The 16,471-nt window shown below is 33.6% G+C and overlaps 1 protein-coding gene across 2 annotated transcripts in view; it reads left to right on the top strand.

The window, feature by feature from the left end:
* The window catches only part of LOC136808827 (TRAF3-interacting protein 1-like), a 34,176-nt gene extending 18,737 nt beyond the window's left edge, over positions 1 to 15,439 (top strand). For both annotated transcript variants that reach the window (XM_067065377.1, XM_067065376.1), the window contains 4 exons: positions 4,022 to 4,099; positions 9,811 to 9,896; positions 10,377 to 10,446; positions 15,257 to 15,439. In XM_067065377.1, coding sequence (XP_066921478.1) covers positions 4,022 to 4,099; positions 9,811 to 9,896; positions 10,377 to 10,446; positions 15,257 to 15,340 — 318 coding nt within the window. In that variant the 3' untranslated portion in view covers positions 15,341 to 15,439. The remainder of the gene's footprint in view (positions 1 to 4,021; positions 4,100 to 9,810; positions 9,897 to 10,376; positions 10,447 to 15,256) is intronic.
* Positions 15,440 to 16,471: the final 1,032 nt, after the last annotated feature.

The raw sequence follows: 16,471 nt of genomic DNA, 5'->3' as shown, positions 1-16,471 counted from the left end.
GAACAGAGAACCAATGAAGGGTTAACATCAACATATACACTTTATATACACCCGTCTCATAGCCCCAGCCAGAGTTGATAAAATCCAAGGATGGATTTGGTGCCAGCGGGTTTTTGACGCTGGGTCTTTTTATTGTCAATTGTTATTTTTCTCCAAGTTCAGGCTTAAAAAACTTTTTGCTTTTTTCTTCATTTTGAGCATTAAAAGATTATCATAAACAGACTATTTCTATTTTGGTCTTGTAAGTTTTCAATATTTTCCTCTTGAAAACGAGTTTGGAAACTATTCCAGTCGCGAGTTAGGGAGTTGCTAGTTTCGAGTTGGGAAGTTGCTAGTTTCGAGTTGGGGAGTTAAAAAATTACCGGCTACCGAAAAAGAATAACATACATCAAAAGTACGATTTTGAAAGTAAATGTAAATGTAAATGTATGAGAGTAATATATAACACATATAATACGTATAATACATATACAACCTGTAATATGCTTATTTGCCTTAAACATGTGCGCTGAGAGCATGGAAAGCTATTTTCTACTGTCAATTCATATCCATCTATATTTCCTGCATCACATTGAGTATAAATATAATTCTTGATTAAAGTGACTTTAGAACCATTGTATTTTATAATGTGATCAAAATTTTTATTAAAAAGTGTCAATTCCAATGATAAAATGACAAAAGAAAGTGTCATTATTTTTCTAGCTCTATAAGCTATCTCTACGAATTTTTTGAAGCTAAGATGACTGTCAACTTATATCCTTTCATACGATAAGCATCACTTGCAGTATGATCAATATTTTTAGGGGAATTTGTTTGAGAATCATTGTATTTAAAGATTTTGTCAATATTTTTACAAGAACGTGTCATGTTGTCAGCATTATGACAATGATATAACAGTACTAAGTATTTTGGCTTTGCTAGCCAGCACCTCGCCATTTTCATGATCTTAAAGTCAATAATATATTTGGTACTTGCTAATTTGAAATTTGTACTTTTGGGCTACATTAGTTTAAATTAGAAAATTTTCGGTCGCCGTAAAGTTTTACGAACTCCCCAACTCGAGACTAGCAACCCCCACAACTCCCCAACTCACCAACTAGAACATTACCTAGACTCCTTGAAAACTACCATCTTGAAGAAAGAGAGGGAGGGAATAAATAAAACATTAGATAAAACTGCAACAAGAGCATAGTTAAAATCTTTTATTCACACTTTTTACAGGTTTAAAATATAAGTATATGATTTCCGTTTATGAATTCACTCTTATTCGCAGATAGCAGAAGGAGCTCAATATTTTTAAATAATTAAAATTAGAAAAATCATTTTTATTACATAGTAAGTCAACACAGCAGCACTGAAGACAAAGCAACGCAGCAGCACAACATGAGGACGCTTCTATACCTTTTACCTACTTTTCTGCATGCCATTGGTCTATTCCTCCTCTTCAAAGTCAAACAATCATCCGATGATAAAATCCGTTACTGGTACTTAATATCCTTAAGTTCCATCGAAGGGTCATTATCATTATTCTACGCTGTTTTGGTCTTCATTCCGTTTCCAGCCCGAAACTATGCGTATATTTTCCTGACCATGTTTCTGATCCTGATGTACTTATTCATGATGTTGCTCATACTCTTGGATCGGGTCCTGGAAATATACCTTCATTTGAGGTACCAGTTATATTGCACCGTGCCCAGGACGAAAGCTGTTATTTTCGGATGTGCCGTTTTCAGCATGCTTTGCGCTATACTGTCCACCATAGTACTGGAAAAAGATGAATCAAAAATATTTGAATTCTTCTCTTTGTATGTTTGGCCGTCAGCCGCATTTGTTTTTCTGGTCTGTTCAATTGTTGGTTACGGTTATCTTTACGTATGCTTGCGTGCTTTTCGCCGTGCGAGACAACGTGATCAACAAGCTGTACAGCGAAACGATAGTCAACAGGGCGCGGTGGGAAATGTCGAACAACAAGCTGCACAACAGATGGACACCTTTTATAAACGTTTCAAAAAGAACTTTTTCTTGCCATCCTTACTCATTGTTAGTTTTGTAATCTGTTGGATTTGCCCAGTCTTTTTCTATTTCGCCATGCAAATTCAAGGTTTGAAATTTAGCGATGAGAGACTCAGACCGTACTTGGTCGTTGTGGTTATTTTGGTTGTCTCAGGGATTTGTTTTGATGCATGCGTGTATATTTTTTGTTTTCAACCAATTCTACTTTATTTGAAAAGATTGAGAAATAACGTTGGAGTTTTGATGAATATCCCTTGAACATTTTGGACTAAAAACCGTGGAGAAATGTCAGTCAATGACCCTTTCAAGTATTCAAAAAAATGTGTAGTATATAATAAATATGACAGTATATATATTGTATACGGATATATCTTTTTTTTCAAACATTTTCTTTTCAGATATTGTAATCGTACCTGAAAATTGGACGGTGACTTTTTTCACTTTGATCATATTTGCTTATATTTGAAGCCCCTCCAATCTGCTATTAATGGGATAAATTTTCGCGGGGATTAAATTTCGCGGTTGAGCTCATCCGCGAAATTTTAAGATTTCGCGGGGATTAATTTTCGCGGATGAGGGATTTCCTGATTTTTCGCGGGGATTTAATTTCGCGGATTGGGGTACAAATTAAATTATTTGAAAAGGATCAAAACATTGAAATAAAATTTTTCCAGGAAAATTCAGAATTTTTTTTTCAAATAATAAGAGGGTGTTTTGGAATAGGGCGAGGAGATATGTATTACAACTATCAATAGTTGAATTTGAACTTCCATGGTGTTAAAAGAAGCAAAAGAGAGATAAATAAAATGACTTAAAATTGTTGTTTCGTTATTTTTACTCTTTCTTATCATTGAAAATAAATTCTTTTGTTTACCGTTTTCCCTCCTTTTCTTACATATCCTTTTAAATGTTTAATTTCAAGCCAGTTGGATTACCCTCTTGCATTGAAAAGCTTTTAACAATAAGCGATCACTTTAGATAAAAAATTTTCCAATACCTCTTCCAAGTTTGTAAATTTGCGAAGAAAATTTTGAGGAAAACGATTTTTTGCTAACAAGCATATCGAGGGTTGCGTGCCCTAAGCAATGCCCAAAACTTAGCCGAGTCCGATTTTTGAGAAAAAATTTTTTCCGGTCGAAAATGCCGGAAATATGCCGGAAATCGCCATTTTTGCAGATTTTCATCGGACTTTTTCCTTATATTTCGTTGTCTTTTCACACAAAAACATTATTAATAGCAATGCCCACCATTAAGCATGGTTCAATCGTCAATAGAACTGAGTTTTGAAGCCGGAACTTTCTAAAAATCGCCGGTGCAGCCCATTTTCGCCGGAAAAACGGTATTTCTTGATTTTCTCGAGCTGTACTTTATATTTTTTTATGAAATTTTACACACTGATGCAAAATGATACTACCTAAAATGTGACGGAGCCCGATTTTGGAAAAAAAAATTTTCCGGCCGAAAATGCCGGAAATATGCCGGAAAAACAGGTTTTTTGACATTTTCTCGAGATTTTGTCATTAGTTTTTTCTGTTTTTTTGCTCAAAGATGCGTATTAACAATGCCCAAATCATTGCCGAGTCCGATTTTTGAGAAAAAGATTTTTCCGGCCGAAAATGCCGGAAATATGCCGGAAATCGCCGTTTTCGCAGATTTGAATTGGGCTTTTTCCATACATTTCTTTGTTTTTCACTTAAAAAAATTATTGATAACAATGCCACCATCAAGCATGATTCAATTGTCAATAAAACTTTTGCAATTCTGCAACCGGAACTTTCTATTTCTTTTTTCCCTAAACCCTCCCCCCCCCCATCAACAATCAATGATGACATTTAATGCATTTTCGCTAAGCGCTATATTTTCTTAATGATTGGTTTTCTCCTTATTGCTATCTAAGTTTCATCATCAGGTAGGTCCATTCAGCATGTTGCTTGTTGGTTTTTACTTTCGATTGACCTTTAAACCAATTTATGTATTTTTAATGTTTTTATTCTTCTTGCATTTACAGATCAATAAGCTACGTGACAGCATTCAGACATTGGTTCGAAGCGCTCACCCGCTCGGAAAAATAATGGATTATGTTCAGGTTAGATTTTTTTTTATATGTAGCATCCATGACTGAATCTGAATTTCCTAAAGGTTTTCAATGCCTGAGGAGTCAAAATTTTGGTTGTGCTTCGGACACTTTAGCTCTGTTAATTTTTGCGCACAGGATGTACATGTTTTCTAATAATTACAAAATTGTCGCATTAAAAGTTACAGCCTGCAAGAAGGAACTTTGTATGAGATGAAAGAAACTGTTTTTTTTTTGCTGTGCACATTTGAAGCAAATGGACTTTAAGCTGTTGCACGCTTTTTTATATAAGAATATACTTTATAAGAATATTTATGATGAAATTGGGCAAAATATTGAGAATATGGTAAGAGTACAACCATCATGGAATTTTGCAACTGAACCTAAGAATGCCATTTTTTGAGCATTTTACAACCATTAAATTGCCAATTCTTCGCCAGCAATGCTAAAAGATTCCACAAAAATCACAAATTTTTAATTGAGGTGTATTAAAAATGCTAGCTTTGGATCCAAACCTACCTTAAGGGAATTAATTTTTGCGTTTGCGTGTCTACCGCGAAAATTAGTTCCGAGAAATGCACTTCTTACTAAAGAGTCTCGAAAACTCCTAGGAAAATCAAAGAATTTCGACAAAAAGTGGGTGTCAACCGCGAAAATTAGCTCCGCAAAAACACCAATTTCATACCCTTTCACTGCGAAAGAAAGTTCCGCGAAAATCAGTTACCGCTAAAATCAGTTCCCTTAAGGTAAGAATATTACGAATATTTCATGATGATTTTTCTCAAAAAGTTAAGAGTATCGATGATGAATTGGAATAATACCATTCATAAAAAATCTGTATCTGAACATGTAAAAAATGTATCTGAACACCCCCCCCCTCCCCCCACAAGATAAAGTTGATAGTTTTTCCAATTTTTCTCGAGTTAGATTCCAAAATAGACTTCATTAAAAAAAACCCATTAAAAACCCACTCACCATGTGAACATTTTTTTATCAAGTTTCTTTTGTTCGCTTCTTTCCACATCAATCAAAACTTTTTTTCCAATTTCCCTTGCGTGTTGTATCCGTTTTCTCTTCTTGACCCTTTTTAGATCAATTTTATCCCTTTCCTCATCTTTCGTATAAAAAAATGGAAAATAACTAAAGGAAGCAAAAATTCCCGAGTTAAAAATTCAAAAATAACTCGGAAAGTTAAAGGAAGCAAAAATTCCCGAGTTAAAAAATGGAAAATAACTCGGAAAGTTAAAGGAAGCAAAATAAACCGAGTTATGAAATGTAAAATGACGTCACTAAATTCTAAAAATGACGTCATAACTCGGGATAACTCGGTTTTTTCGTAACTCGGTTTTTTTAACTCGGAAAAAATAACTCGGGAATTCTGGGCCTCGAATATACAGGGTGTTCCGTAAAAAAGTCCTATTTCAGAACACGACTAAAAGTAGAAAATTATTGTATGTAATAAATTAACACTTTAAATGAAGCAATAAACATAATTAAAATATCATTCGTGTAATAAAATATTTTTATGAACGTCTCTTTCAATCAAAGTAAAAAGACATTAATGATTGCATTATACACGTTTTTTTTTAAGAAACACACTTTTAAGAAACATGAGGCTCAGAATGCCTAAAAACTAAGAAACATCTAAGAAACATGCTGAGGCTGAGAATGAGAAAATAACATTTTTTATTCGTTCTTTAGTTTAATAACCTTCCAATCCAGCCTTCCATGAGGCTGATTATGTCAAAAAGTTTAGAAACATGTAAGAAACATTTAAGGCTCAAAAGGTCGATTTCTTAAGAAACATTGAGGCTGCTTGGTAAAACTAGTTTCTTAAAAAAAAAAACTTGTACTGTAAAACACATGTACCAATACTAATTTTTGACATACTCACACAAAATCTTTCTACTTGTTCTGAAACAGAACTTTTTAAGGGACACCCTGTACAGGTAAGCGAACGATTTGAATCTCTATAGAGGAGTTAGCGACCAACCAAATCAATAATCATCGTACTAGCGATAACCTTTTTTGTAGTTCGAAATGGGAGTAAAGTTTTTTACAACTTCAATAGCTTATGTTTTGTTTGCAAAACAGTTTGTCAAGCGGCCGAAATCCAGTTATTTTTAAGCATGCCCGTTTCTGAAGTCTATGTAATGCGACAAACACAACTTAAACATTTTGAGATTAAGTAGGCTTTATCAAGAGCCGAGACCAGGGCTAAAACTCATCAAAGAACATCCAAGTAAAAACGATGATGTTCGCCCTAGGAATCGCCCTAGCAGTGAGTTTTGATCCATAATAATTTTACCAGATTAAGGTCTAAAGTCTAGCAGCGGAGACAAAAAGACTGTAATTTTGATAGAATTTGAAGTAGAAAGCGGTTCTATCTGTGCTTGTTAAAAAGACAATTTGGAGTGGAATTTTATCAAAATAGAAAAAAAATTCAAAAAATGGAAAAACAAAGATGAAAAATGAAGAAGAAGAAAATCTACTTCTTGTAGAATAATGCTATGATCTTTATTGGGCTTCTCCAGAAAAATTTTTTACCCCCATTGTTTAGGATATTGATCTTTCGAAGTATCGAACCCCCTGGATATCCTACTTTATTAGTAAAGTCCCCTGGATATCCACTCTTATAAAGATGCTTACCCCCTGGACATCGTATTTTTTACTTGAAAAGACACTTTACCCCTGGATATCCACTCCCTTGTAGATATCTAACCCCCTGGATATCCCCTTTTGAGCAAAAATCGTTAACCCCCTGGATATCCGATGTCCTCGACAGTGGGGCACGGACTACTTCTGGAAAAGCCCATTTTTATATCAGAAATACTTTAATCTTAGAACGTCATGAATGCGAAAAAAAATTCAAAAAATATTCATTCAGTCAAATCGGTCAAATAATACAGCTAAAAACTTTGGCCTGGTCGACTTCAAAAAAGGTTTTTTTTTATGTTTTTTGATTTTTTTTTGAAGCCAATCAGTGATAAACTTTCGACTATATCTTTCGATGGAACAAATTTCTTTGAAAATTTTTTTCACATTAATGATCACAGAATCACTTGTGTGAAAATGATAATTATAGCACAATAGTTGAAGAAGTTGATTTTCTTCTTCTTCATTTTCAATCTTCATTTTCCGATCTTTTTTGAGTTTTTTTAATGATAATATTCCACTCCTGTTTATCCTTTCAACAAGCACAACACCGCTATCTAATTCAAATTCTATCAAAAGTTTTTAGTCCTTTTTTGTCTCTGCTGAAAAATTATATTGAGACAGACTTTAGTAGTTATTGTTCTTAACTCCCATAAAAGCAGATAAAAGGTCAGGGTTCTCACTCGCTACTATTCACTTGGCAAGTGAATGTACTTTCAGCTTGGTTTAGCCATACCACGTGAGGGGTACTTCACAGAGTAAAGTACACACAAGATTGTGGGAAGGTATGCAAGATCTGGGGTGGTGACATTGTTCACATGAATAAACACTCAATTGAGCAATGGTTCTCTCACGCTTGTTCGAGTAATGTTGCCGATACGCCATGGCGACGGTGTCTGGTATAGGCCATTTTTCACAGTCGAAATGGATCATGGGTAATCAGGACTGATCGCGCTTACATTACGGCTTGACGCAATAATCTTCGAAATTTTTCAAAACTTTGGACCAATTGTAAGTCGTCATTAGTGCGCAGTGGTCCTGATTACACATAACGCTTTGCGACTGAGATACGCTATGGTTTCCTTAACCTTGAATAGGTGATTGTTTCGGGATAGGATCTGCGTCGGTGGAGTCACCATCCAATAAATCTACCGGATCAAATCAAATTGTTCATCAAACTAATCCTAAGCTACAATCCTGGTCATAATATTTGAGAAAAAAGGGAAATTCCCACCAAATCTTATGGCCACAAACGATTCGGAAGCGCTCTAAATTAGGTTGGAAAGATGGAGTTTTAACATTAGACTTAAGACTTAAGAGCTTAGATCTGATGATCTAAAAGTTCATGAATTGTCCAATAAGGCTCAGAATATAGCCTGAAAGTCTATAAACCTCTTCCAAATTGAAATTTTCAATTACATTTAACAAATAGCCCGAACTTTAAATTTCTAAAAATGTAGTAATAACCAAAACTCTCAATACATTTTGACCTGGATTGTACAGAGCTAGAAAGTTTTATGGAACAAAATGGGTGTATTTTATCTCTACATTTAGCTCTTTGTCCACGAAAGAATTTTTCAAACAAAAACTCTTAGTTTTCCTCGAAGGTTTAGTGCATTTTGAAATAGGCCGTGGCCAGTGGATGGTTAAATGTTCAAAAATAATGAAAAAATTCAAAATGTCTGTGACCAAGCTTTGACAATTGATTTTGGTCAATTTGAGGGTGCTGAATCCGAATTTGAATGTTACCAAGCGTGAAAACCCGCAGTTTTTGCGTAATTTGTGATTTTTTGCGTTTCCAGGCAAAAGGCTTGAAATATCATCATTTCTTGGGGGTCTTCAAAATAAAAAAAACGACCTATACCACGTGAAAGAGCTCTTCAAAGTGAGCAAAAAATGTATTACATCAAAGTCCCAACTTCTCTAGATCAAAATCGGCCTATTTGTGGTCAAAAACTGATGGAAAATAGGGAATTTCCCCACAATCTGTATAATTTATGCAAAATTAAACACCTTTTTTGATAGATAAGCGTGTATCTGACGTATACAACCCTTCAATAGTCGTAATCATTTTTTGAAATCTCGAATTGAGAGTATGGTATTGTATTTATGACCTATATGAATTTGTTTACATTGGTGTCAGTTTTCTTCCAAGAACAATTGGTGAAGATAGCCAATCAGATTTTCCCAAAACAATAAAATCACGTTCAGCCAATAAAATTTTGTTCTCTAAACTTACTTCTTTATAAATAAACAAACTAACTTAAAGGGACATTAAAGTAGTAAAATGTAAACATTGCGCGAACCACGTGTCATTAAAGAGAACAATTAAAATCCCATGTCCAAAACAAACTTGTAAAACAATTGAACAATCAAAATTAGCCATATTTGGTTTGATTTTTTATTTTGACTTGTGACATTTGTTTTGATTTTGTATCCGCTGCATACAGTTTGTTTACAAATCTCGCAAGTACTGTTATGTCCCTTTAAGGAAGAAATTTTTGCGGGAACTTAATTTGACGGATGGTTTAAAAGATTAAATTTGGCGGGAACTTAATTTGGCGTCCGCCAAATTTTCTTTCAGCCAAAATTTCTTCCCTCAAGGTACTGTCTTTTCATAAAGCCTGGTAGTGGTTATAAGTCTCGACTTCCATGCCGGAGGTCAGGGTTCGATTCCCACTTGGTGCTGTGATTCACTTGGCAAGTGAATGAACCTTCGCCCGGGTCAACCCATGCCATGTAAGGGGGGGTTGGGTACCATGCTCTGATACAAGAGTATCGGGAGATATGCATGACTTTGTGGTGTGGCTGCTAATACTTGTCAGGTTCGACTATGCGAGGATGTCCTCCCGAGTCGTTCGAGTATAGTAACTACACACCATCAGCTCTTTGTGTCACGAGCACGAGTTGGCAGAGTCAGGTAAGCTCAGTTATTTCCCTATCCTAGGATAGGGCCTGTTCCGTTCATCTCTCTCATACATGGACAAAATATATCATATAGAAAGTGAAGACCGACCGACTTTCTTAGCTAGGAATCAACTTGACCTTTTGTTTTTGTTTGTTTGTAGGAAGACATTGATAGCATGCAGAAAGAGTTACAAATGTGGAAAGATGAAAATGACCAGCACGTCAAAGCACTCAAAGCTGAGCAAAGGTATTCTTAGCCTGGGGATCCATGCTATGATTTCTTATTCTATATAACTGATGAGGAAATATATAGCATGGTATGAGCTGAGAGTTTGAATTTCCTAGATCCTAATAACGGTTGAAAACATAGCCATTCAAATTTTGTTTTAGTAAGTGAAGACAGCGCTAAATTCGAATTTCCCACTGTAAATGTATCTGCCTCACAGGTCATACCCTACCTGTATATATCAGATTATAAAAATACAAGACGGGTTTCCTGTCTAAAGTATTCTTCGTAATTCCTTTTACGCCATCTTTTAACCCCTAGTGTACTTGACTAGAGATCTCCTTTGAAATGAGCAGTCAGCTTTCTATCAAATTTTCTTTTTGGAGCTACAAAATAATATATAATAATCCTTACTTTCGAACCAATCACATGCGGCTGTGCCCCACGAAAGATGCTACGGATCCTAATGGTTTTTTCCCCTACCACTTTTAAAACTTTCAGCATCACTGAAACAGAAGTGGAACCCCTCCATGCTCAACTGGCTGAATTAGAATCTGAAATCGCCGAAATGGTAAGTTTTTCTCGAATTCTTTTAAAAAATTCTCTCAGAATAGATCACATGTTTTAGCTTAAATATATCGCAGGTGTCATATGCACAGAAACCTTGAAGTAATTGAACTATGACCGGCAGCCGAGCACTAACAAAAAATCATTAAAATTGGAGCTCTCGTACATAAAGATACTAACTAAATATTTATAATGTTTACCTTGTCACGACTGCTTTACTAGATCAAAGCTACACCTCTAGATAATTTTAAATTTACCGGAGGTGCCTAAACCTCCAATTAGCGGACACCCTCGGCGAAACGGATTAGTGTTTGGTTATGGAGATCTAATTTGATATCTTTGTGATGAGAATCATGATGACGAAAAACGTCAGTCCGCTTATAGAACAAGCAGTTTCTTCATGCACGCTTTTTGGACCTATCTGGAGGTCCTATAAATTAACCTGTGTTCGTCCGTTCGTCTGTTACCAACTTTTCTCGGGATTGAATCAAAGGAATTTTGTGATTTTTGGTACAGTGTAAAATGGTGATTACTAAAATGTGACGGAGCCCGATTTTCGAAGAAAAAATTTTTTGGGCTAATTTGGGCCCAAAAAATGCCCAAAGGAAGGGTTTTTTGGACTTTGTTAAAAATCTGTTCATTAGTTTTTTCTAATTTTTTGTACAAAGACGTAAAATTAAATTGTGCTAAAATGAAAAAGTTCATTTTTTGAAAAAAAAAATTTGGCGCCAACTTACAAAATGTTAAATATTCAGGTTTTGTTTCTACACTGCTTTAATAAACTTTTATTATTCGTTTTATAAACAGGTAGGTCCATAAAAGTCGCTTGTTTTAGAGGAATGTACTCTTTAGGAATATTCGTGATGAAATTTGACAAACATTTAAGAATATACTAAGAATATCACCATCATGAAATTTGGTATTTTTGAAGCATCTTCATCTATGAATAGCCAATTATCCCCCATCATTGGCATTGCTCGAGACTTTCACAAAAACACCAATTTTTTTACTTAAAGTATGCCTTACATGTTAAATTTAAGTTGGGTTATGATTCTCACCTAGAAATACTGTTTTTATCAAAATGTTTGAATATTGTCCCGCTTAATCGAAACTCTACTAGATCTCTACTCATGATATAAGCAATTACAATAGCATCCAATTATGCCAATTCTCTGGACATTTTCTCCCCATACGTCACTCGCATCCACTAATGTCATTAGCAATTTCAAATATTTTTTGCCAATTCCGAAATTCCGCAAATGTTATATTAGTCAAAAAAACTCTATTCAGCTCAAGCTGTTCTTGATTTTGAAATTATCAAACTTAAATGCTTTTAAAGAGCTCTTAAAATGTTCTTCATCTTTAGCTTCACCCTCTCGCTGAGAGGGATGAAGTTATGTATGTATGTAAAATGTTCTAATCGAGGTTTTAATTGTTAGTTTCTACACTCATAGGGTCAAAATCTGTAAATCTTGTACTTAGTCTGAGGAAAAGATCCTATTGATCCTATTGTTTTTACACAGAGACTTGTTGATAATTCAACTCAAGACAGGCCAGAAACAGAGATTGATTTGTTATTTGAATGAATTATACAGTAATACACCCCCTTCTCACAAAACCACTGGCACCCCTTCCTTCCCACTGGAAAAGTTTGTCAAAATATCGTCCTCGGTAAAATTATTATCCCCAACGAAAATAATCAAATAAACCAATCCTCACTGCAAAATATTATGCTATTTTCCCATCCCCACTGAATTTTCCGATTTGAAAACAAAAGAATTGAAATTCCCCAGCCATAAAAAATATGGGAATGTTAAACCCCATCGAGTTTCAGTCCGTTTTTTATCCCCACTCGCTGAAAAATCCTACCGGGTATGTGAGAAGGGAGTTTTTAGGGGAAATTACTACCATACAACATCAGGGCTACCCCCAGAATATGATCGTATTCTACAAGAAAGAAAAACAACACCAAAGCAAAAATTGGCACCATTTGTAATTTTCTAGAAGTTGTTTGTTATTATAAGAGTCATCTGCTCTTGATCATCTGTTGGCTTTTATCCAAACATTTTCTTGTCAACACGTAATAAGCCATCTTGCCAACCATCAGTTTGCATAATTTACAAACTCGTTTTCTCTTTGATACATTGTTGCCATCTCCATAATAAATTCCATGGCATGATCGCATGAGAGGAATGCACGCTTTTTTTATAAGAATGGTGTTTTTCCAATTCATCATGAATATTCTTAACTTTTTTGGAAAAAACATCCTTATTCTTACGGTATTCTTAGCTTTGGGTCCAATCCCAGCCAAAATCTAGTATGTAATACATACCTCAAGCAAAAATTTAGCATTTTTGTTGAACCTTTTAGCATTGCTGGGTAATAATTGGCAATTTAATGGAAAATTCTCTAAAAATGACATTCTTAGGTTCAGTTGTTAAATTCCATGATGGTGTTATTCTTACAATGTCCCTAATTTTTTGGCCATTTTCATCATGGACATTCTTTTATAGTATATTTTTATAAAGAAAAAGCGTGTGATCCCATTATCTTAACCACTGGACCATTTTTTTAATAATGATTTATTTGTGAAATTAACAATCATTCTTGTTGGCAAATCATATTTTACTGTGGATATGAAAAACTTTGAGGAAAACTAAGGGTTTGGAGAATTCAAAATCTGATCATACTAGAATTCATACACGCTTTTTTTTTTTATAAGAATAGTGAAAATCCATTTCATCATGGATATTCTTAACTTTTTTGGGAAAATCATCCTAAAATATTCTTACAGCATTCTTAGGTTAGGATCCTAATTGACTGAAAATTGGTCTAAAAATGGCATTCTTAGCTTGAGTAGCAAAATTCTATGATGGTGATATTCTTAGCATATTCTTCATTTTTTGGCCATTTTCATCATGGACATTCTTATAAAGTGTATTTTTATAAAAAACGTGTATGAACTCTGGGTAGTTTTTTTGAGGGTTTTAAGCAAAAAGATCATTTTGCTTTGTATAATAAAATAACGTAGACGTTGGTTCCAGGAAAGTTCGGAGGTCGAGTTGTTTTTTTAGCAATTGATCATTTATATTTTGGTGCCCATAAAAGTTGAAAATACGCAATTTAATAAAAAATGTCATGATTTAGATCTTCCAACTGAAGCACTTTTTAAAACTTTATAAAACCTCTTGACAAAAATATTCTACTTTCGTTTTTGATACCTCTCAAAATCTCTTCTCCTGAGAGACAAAATGTGAGACGTGAGTTTCTTGGAAAAATACCAACTAAAGGCTGTAAACTAAAAATAACAAAACAAAAAATCGTCTCTTTAAATATTTGTTACCATGGAAACTTTGTTTTGATTGTTGATTTGATTGACATTTTTCATGTTTCTTATTCAACTTTTCATGTACTTGTTTCTCTCTCTCTCTTTTATTTTTTTTTCTAATTTGCGTTATTTATTCATTGAGTAGTTGTTTATAAGCATATATGATTCCAAGCCTTAAAGCCAAAAGCTATCGAAGAACTATATTGGTTAACGTTCTCAACGTTGAAAAATTGAAGTTCTAAAAATGATATATTTCTTGGGTAATTTTCCCAAGCTTCATTTCCCAAGACTATTTTGCGTAATAGTGTTCTTATAGAAAACTTAGCGTGACACGAAATGTTAATCTGATTGTGCTCTCCAACGCTGTGCTTCTTATCTTCTAATCGGTTTTTTATAAGAAACTTCAAATTTTTTCATTGTAGCACGCTGAAATCATACAACAATTTGAACCCTAATTTTTATTTTCTAAGAGAATATCACATAAGCCAACCTTAACACAAAAACATAACACCCCTGTCTCGTCAACTGCCAGGGAGAGAAAAGCTTTCTCTTTTGAAACACCATTTTGTGAGTAAAAACATTTTGTGAAACAGGGGTGTTGCTAAGTACGTTTAAAACCTGAACTACCTTTAAAAAAAGCCCTCTTGATAACACCTATACACACATTAGCCTATTTCTCCATAAATTTAATTATTTTGACCTTATTTTGAAATGAAAGCTTGTCCGGGAATATCAACTTTCAGAATTTAATCACTTTATTTCTGTTTATTTCCACGATAAGGTATGCCTTCGTTGATATTTTCATATTATTTTGATAACATACAGTAGAGGAAAATGATCTCTTGCACTTATGCTTATAAACTAAAAAGTATTATGCTTATAAAAAGAGAGTTTGGTTTCAGTTGTAAAGTGTGACGTCATCTTCAAAGCGAGGCGATGGTTGTTATTTAAATAATTGATTAGAGAGATGGAGAGAACTCAAAAAAACATGAAACTTAACAATGGCTCTTTTCTTTATAAACTCGTTACAATTTACTGACCAGATTGCTATCATTGTGTTGAGTGAGAAGCGGGGGATGTTTTTTTACGCGCGCTCTACTATCTCATTTATTGTGTGATCACTTGTATAACTGTTTTTGATAACGTCATATCGAGAGCTCATGCTATGTTTTAGCTTTTAAACATTATTCATTTAAAAAAAATGTTAAACAAAAAAGTATTGGTGCAGTACTGTATGATGAAAAAGAATCATCAAACTTTCATAGTTTCAAAAATGAAAAATAAAATAACTTTTCCAAGTTACATTTTTTTATAAGAAACATTTTATTGATGCCTAAGAAAGAATTTATTTCTTCATTCCCCAATTATTGCCAGATCAAGATTCTGAAAAATTGAGGTCAGTGAAAAATTGATAACACAAAAAACATCATGGCATAACATCATAATGTTTCTCTTGTTTTTTTTTATCAACTCCATTTCTTTTCAGATGGATAACATCAGTACGGTCAAATCAAACATTCTGAGGAACGAAGAAAAAATCGAAGAATTAATTGTAGGCATAACCACGTAAACATGGCAAATTCTCGATGCTTTATTTCATTTTATGTGACAGGTACCCAACATGCATGTTCCTGAACAGTGAATATGTTATTGAAAAACTAAATGCAATCCATAATGTCAGCTCTGTTTGATCGCTTGAAAGATTTTTTTTTTCATCCATTTTGTTTATGATATTTATCTTTTAAAACTTTTGTTTTTGTAGGTTTTTTAAAAACCATGCTGAAAGTGCCATTTTTTGATAATTTTTTTTTTCATATTGATAAAATCATTTTCATTTGGTGAAGCAAGGCGTTCTTACAGTAGATAATGCATGCAGTTGTATTGGAAAAAATGTGAACTTTACTTGTTGGCAATTTGGGCTTTACTTATCAGAAAAAAAGGCTCATGGTACATAAACGCGCTTCTTCTGAAAATTATTTACAAAAGGTTCCAAGGCCAGATTTTCAACAAGTTTGATTATTTGAGGATAATTTTTATCTTGCCATAATTTGCCATAAGTTTTTTTCTTCTTTTGCTTTTTTTTGCGATCAAATTAATTGGAGCAGCCAGCTAATGGGAATAGATGAATAATTTGTCAAGAATGTGGTCCTCATTAAAAGTCAATCATCTCATTTGATATTTTTTTCTGACCAGTCTTGTTGTATTATTTTTCTTCGAAAGTTGCACCATCACGTTTGAATCAAAAAATGCATTTTAGACTGAATTTTCTTCATTTTAAAATAATATATTGTATCTAAAATTGTATAAAAACAATCAAAAAACCAGTTAAAAATTTTTAAGTTAAATTTTAATTGATAATCATTTTTTGTTATGACAGTATACGGTTAAAAATTGTAAATAAATAATGGCAACCTAGGTGTGCTTAAGAAACATTTTGCTTACGTATTATTGTTTTTGTGTGTTCTTTACACCTTACTCTGCTCTCTTTAAAGCTTATCACGTTATTTACTCTCTTTTTTTGTTTACTTATCTTAAATTATACATGATTTTCCTTATAAAATATTTGCTTGTTTATTTTCTTTCAGTTTGAATTTTTACAATGATTTTGGTTGTTTTATGTTGTTGTTTTTGCCTCCCTTAGTTTATTATTATGTTTTAAATTTTTGATAACATTCAATTCTTACTTTTTTTTTCTTATTTT

This window comes from Clytia hemisphaerica, unplaced genomic scaffold (assembly GCF_902728285.1).
Source record: "Clytia hemisphaerica strain Z4C2 unplaced genomic scaffold, Clytia hemisphaerica genome assembly, whole genome shotgun sequence".
In the NCBI taxonomy this organism is placed as follows: domain Eukaryota; kingdom Metazoa; phylum Cnidaria; class Hydrozoa; order Leptothecata; family Clytiidae; genus Clytia; species Clytia hemisphaerica.
Note: the sequence above shows the minus strand (reverse complement) of the source record. Positions and strands in the feature narration are given on the sequence as shown.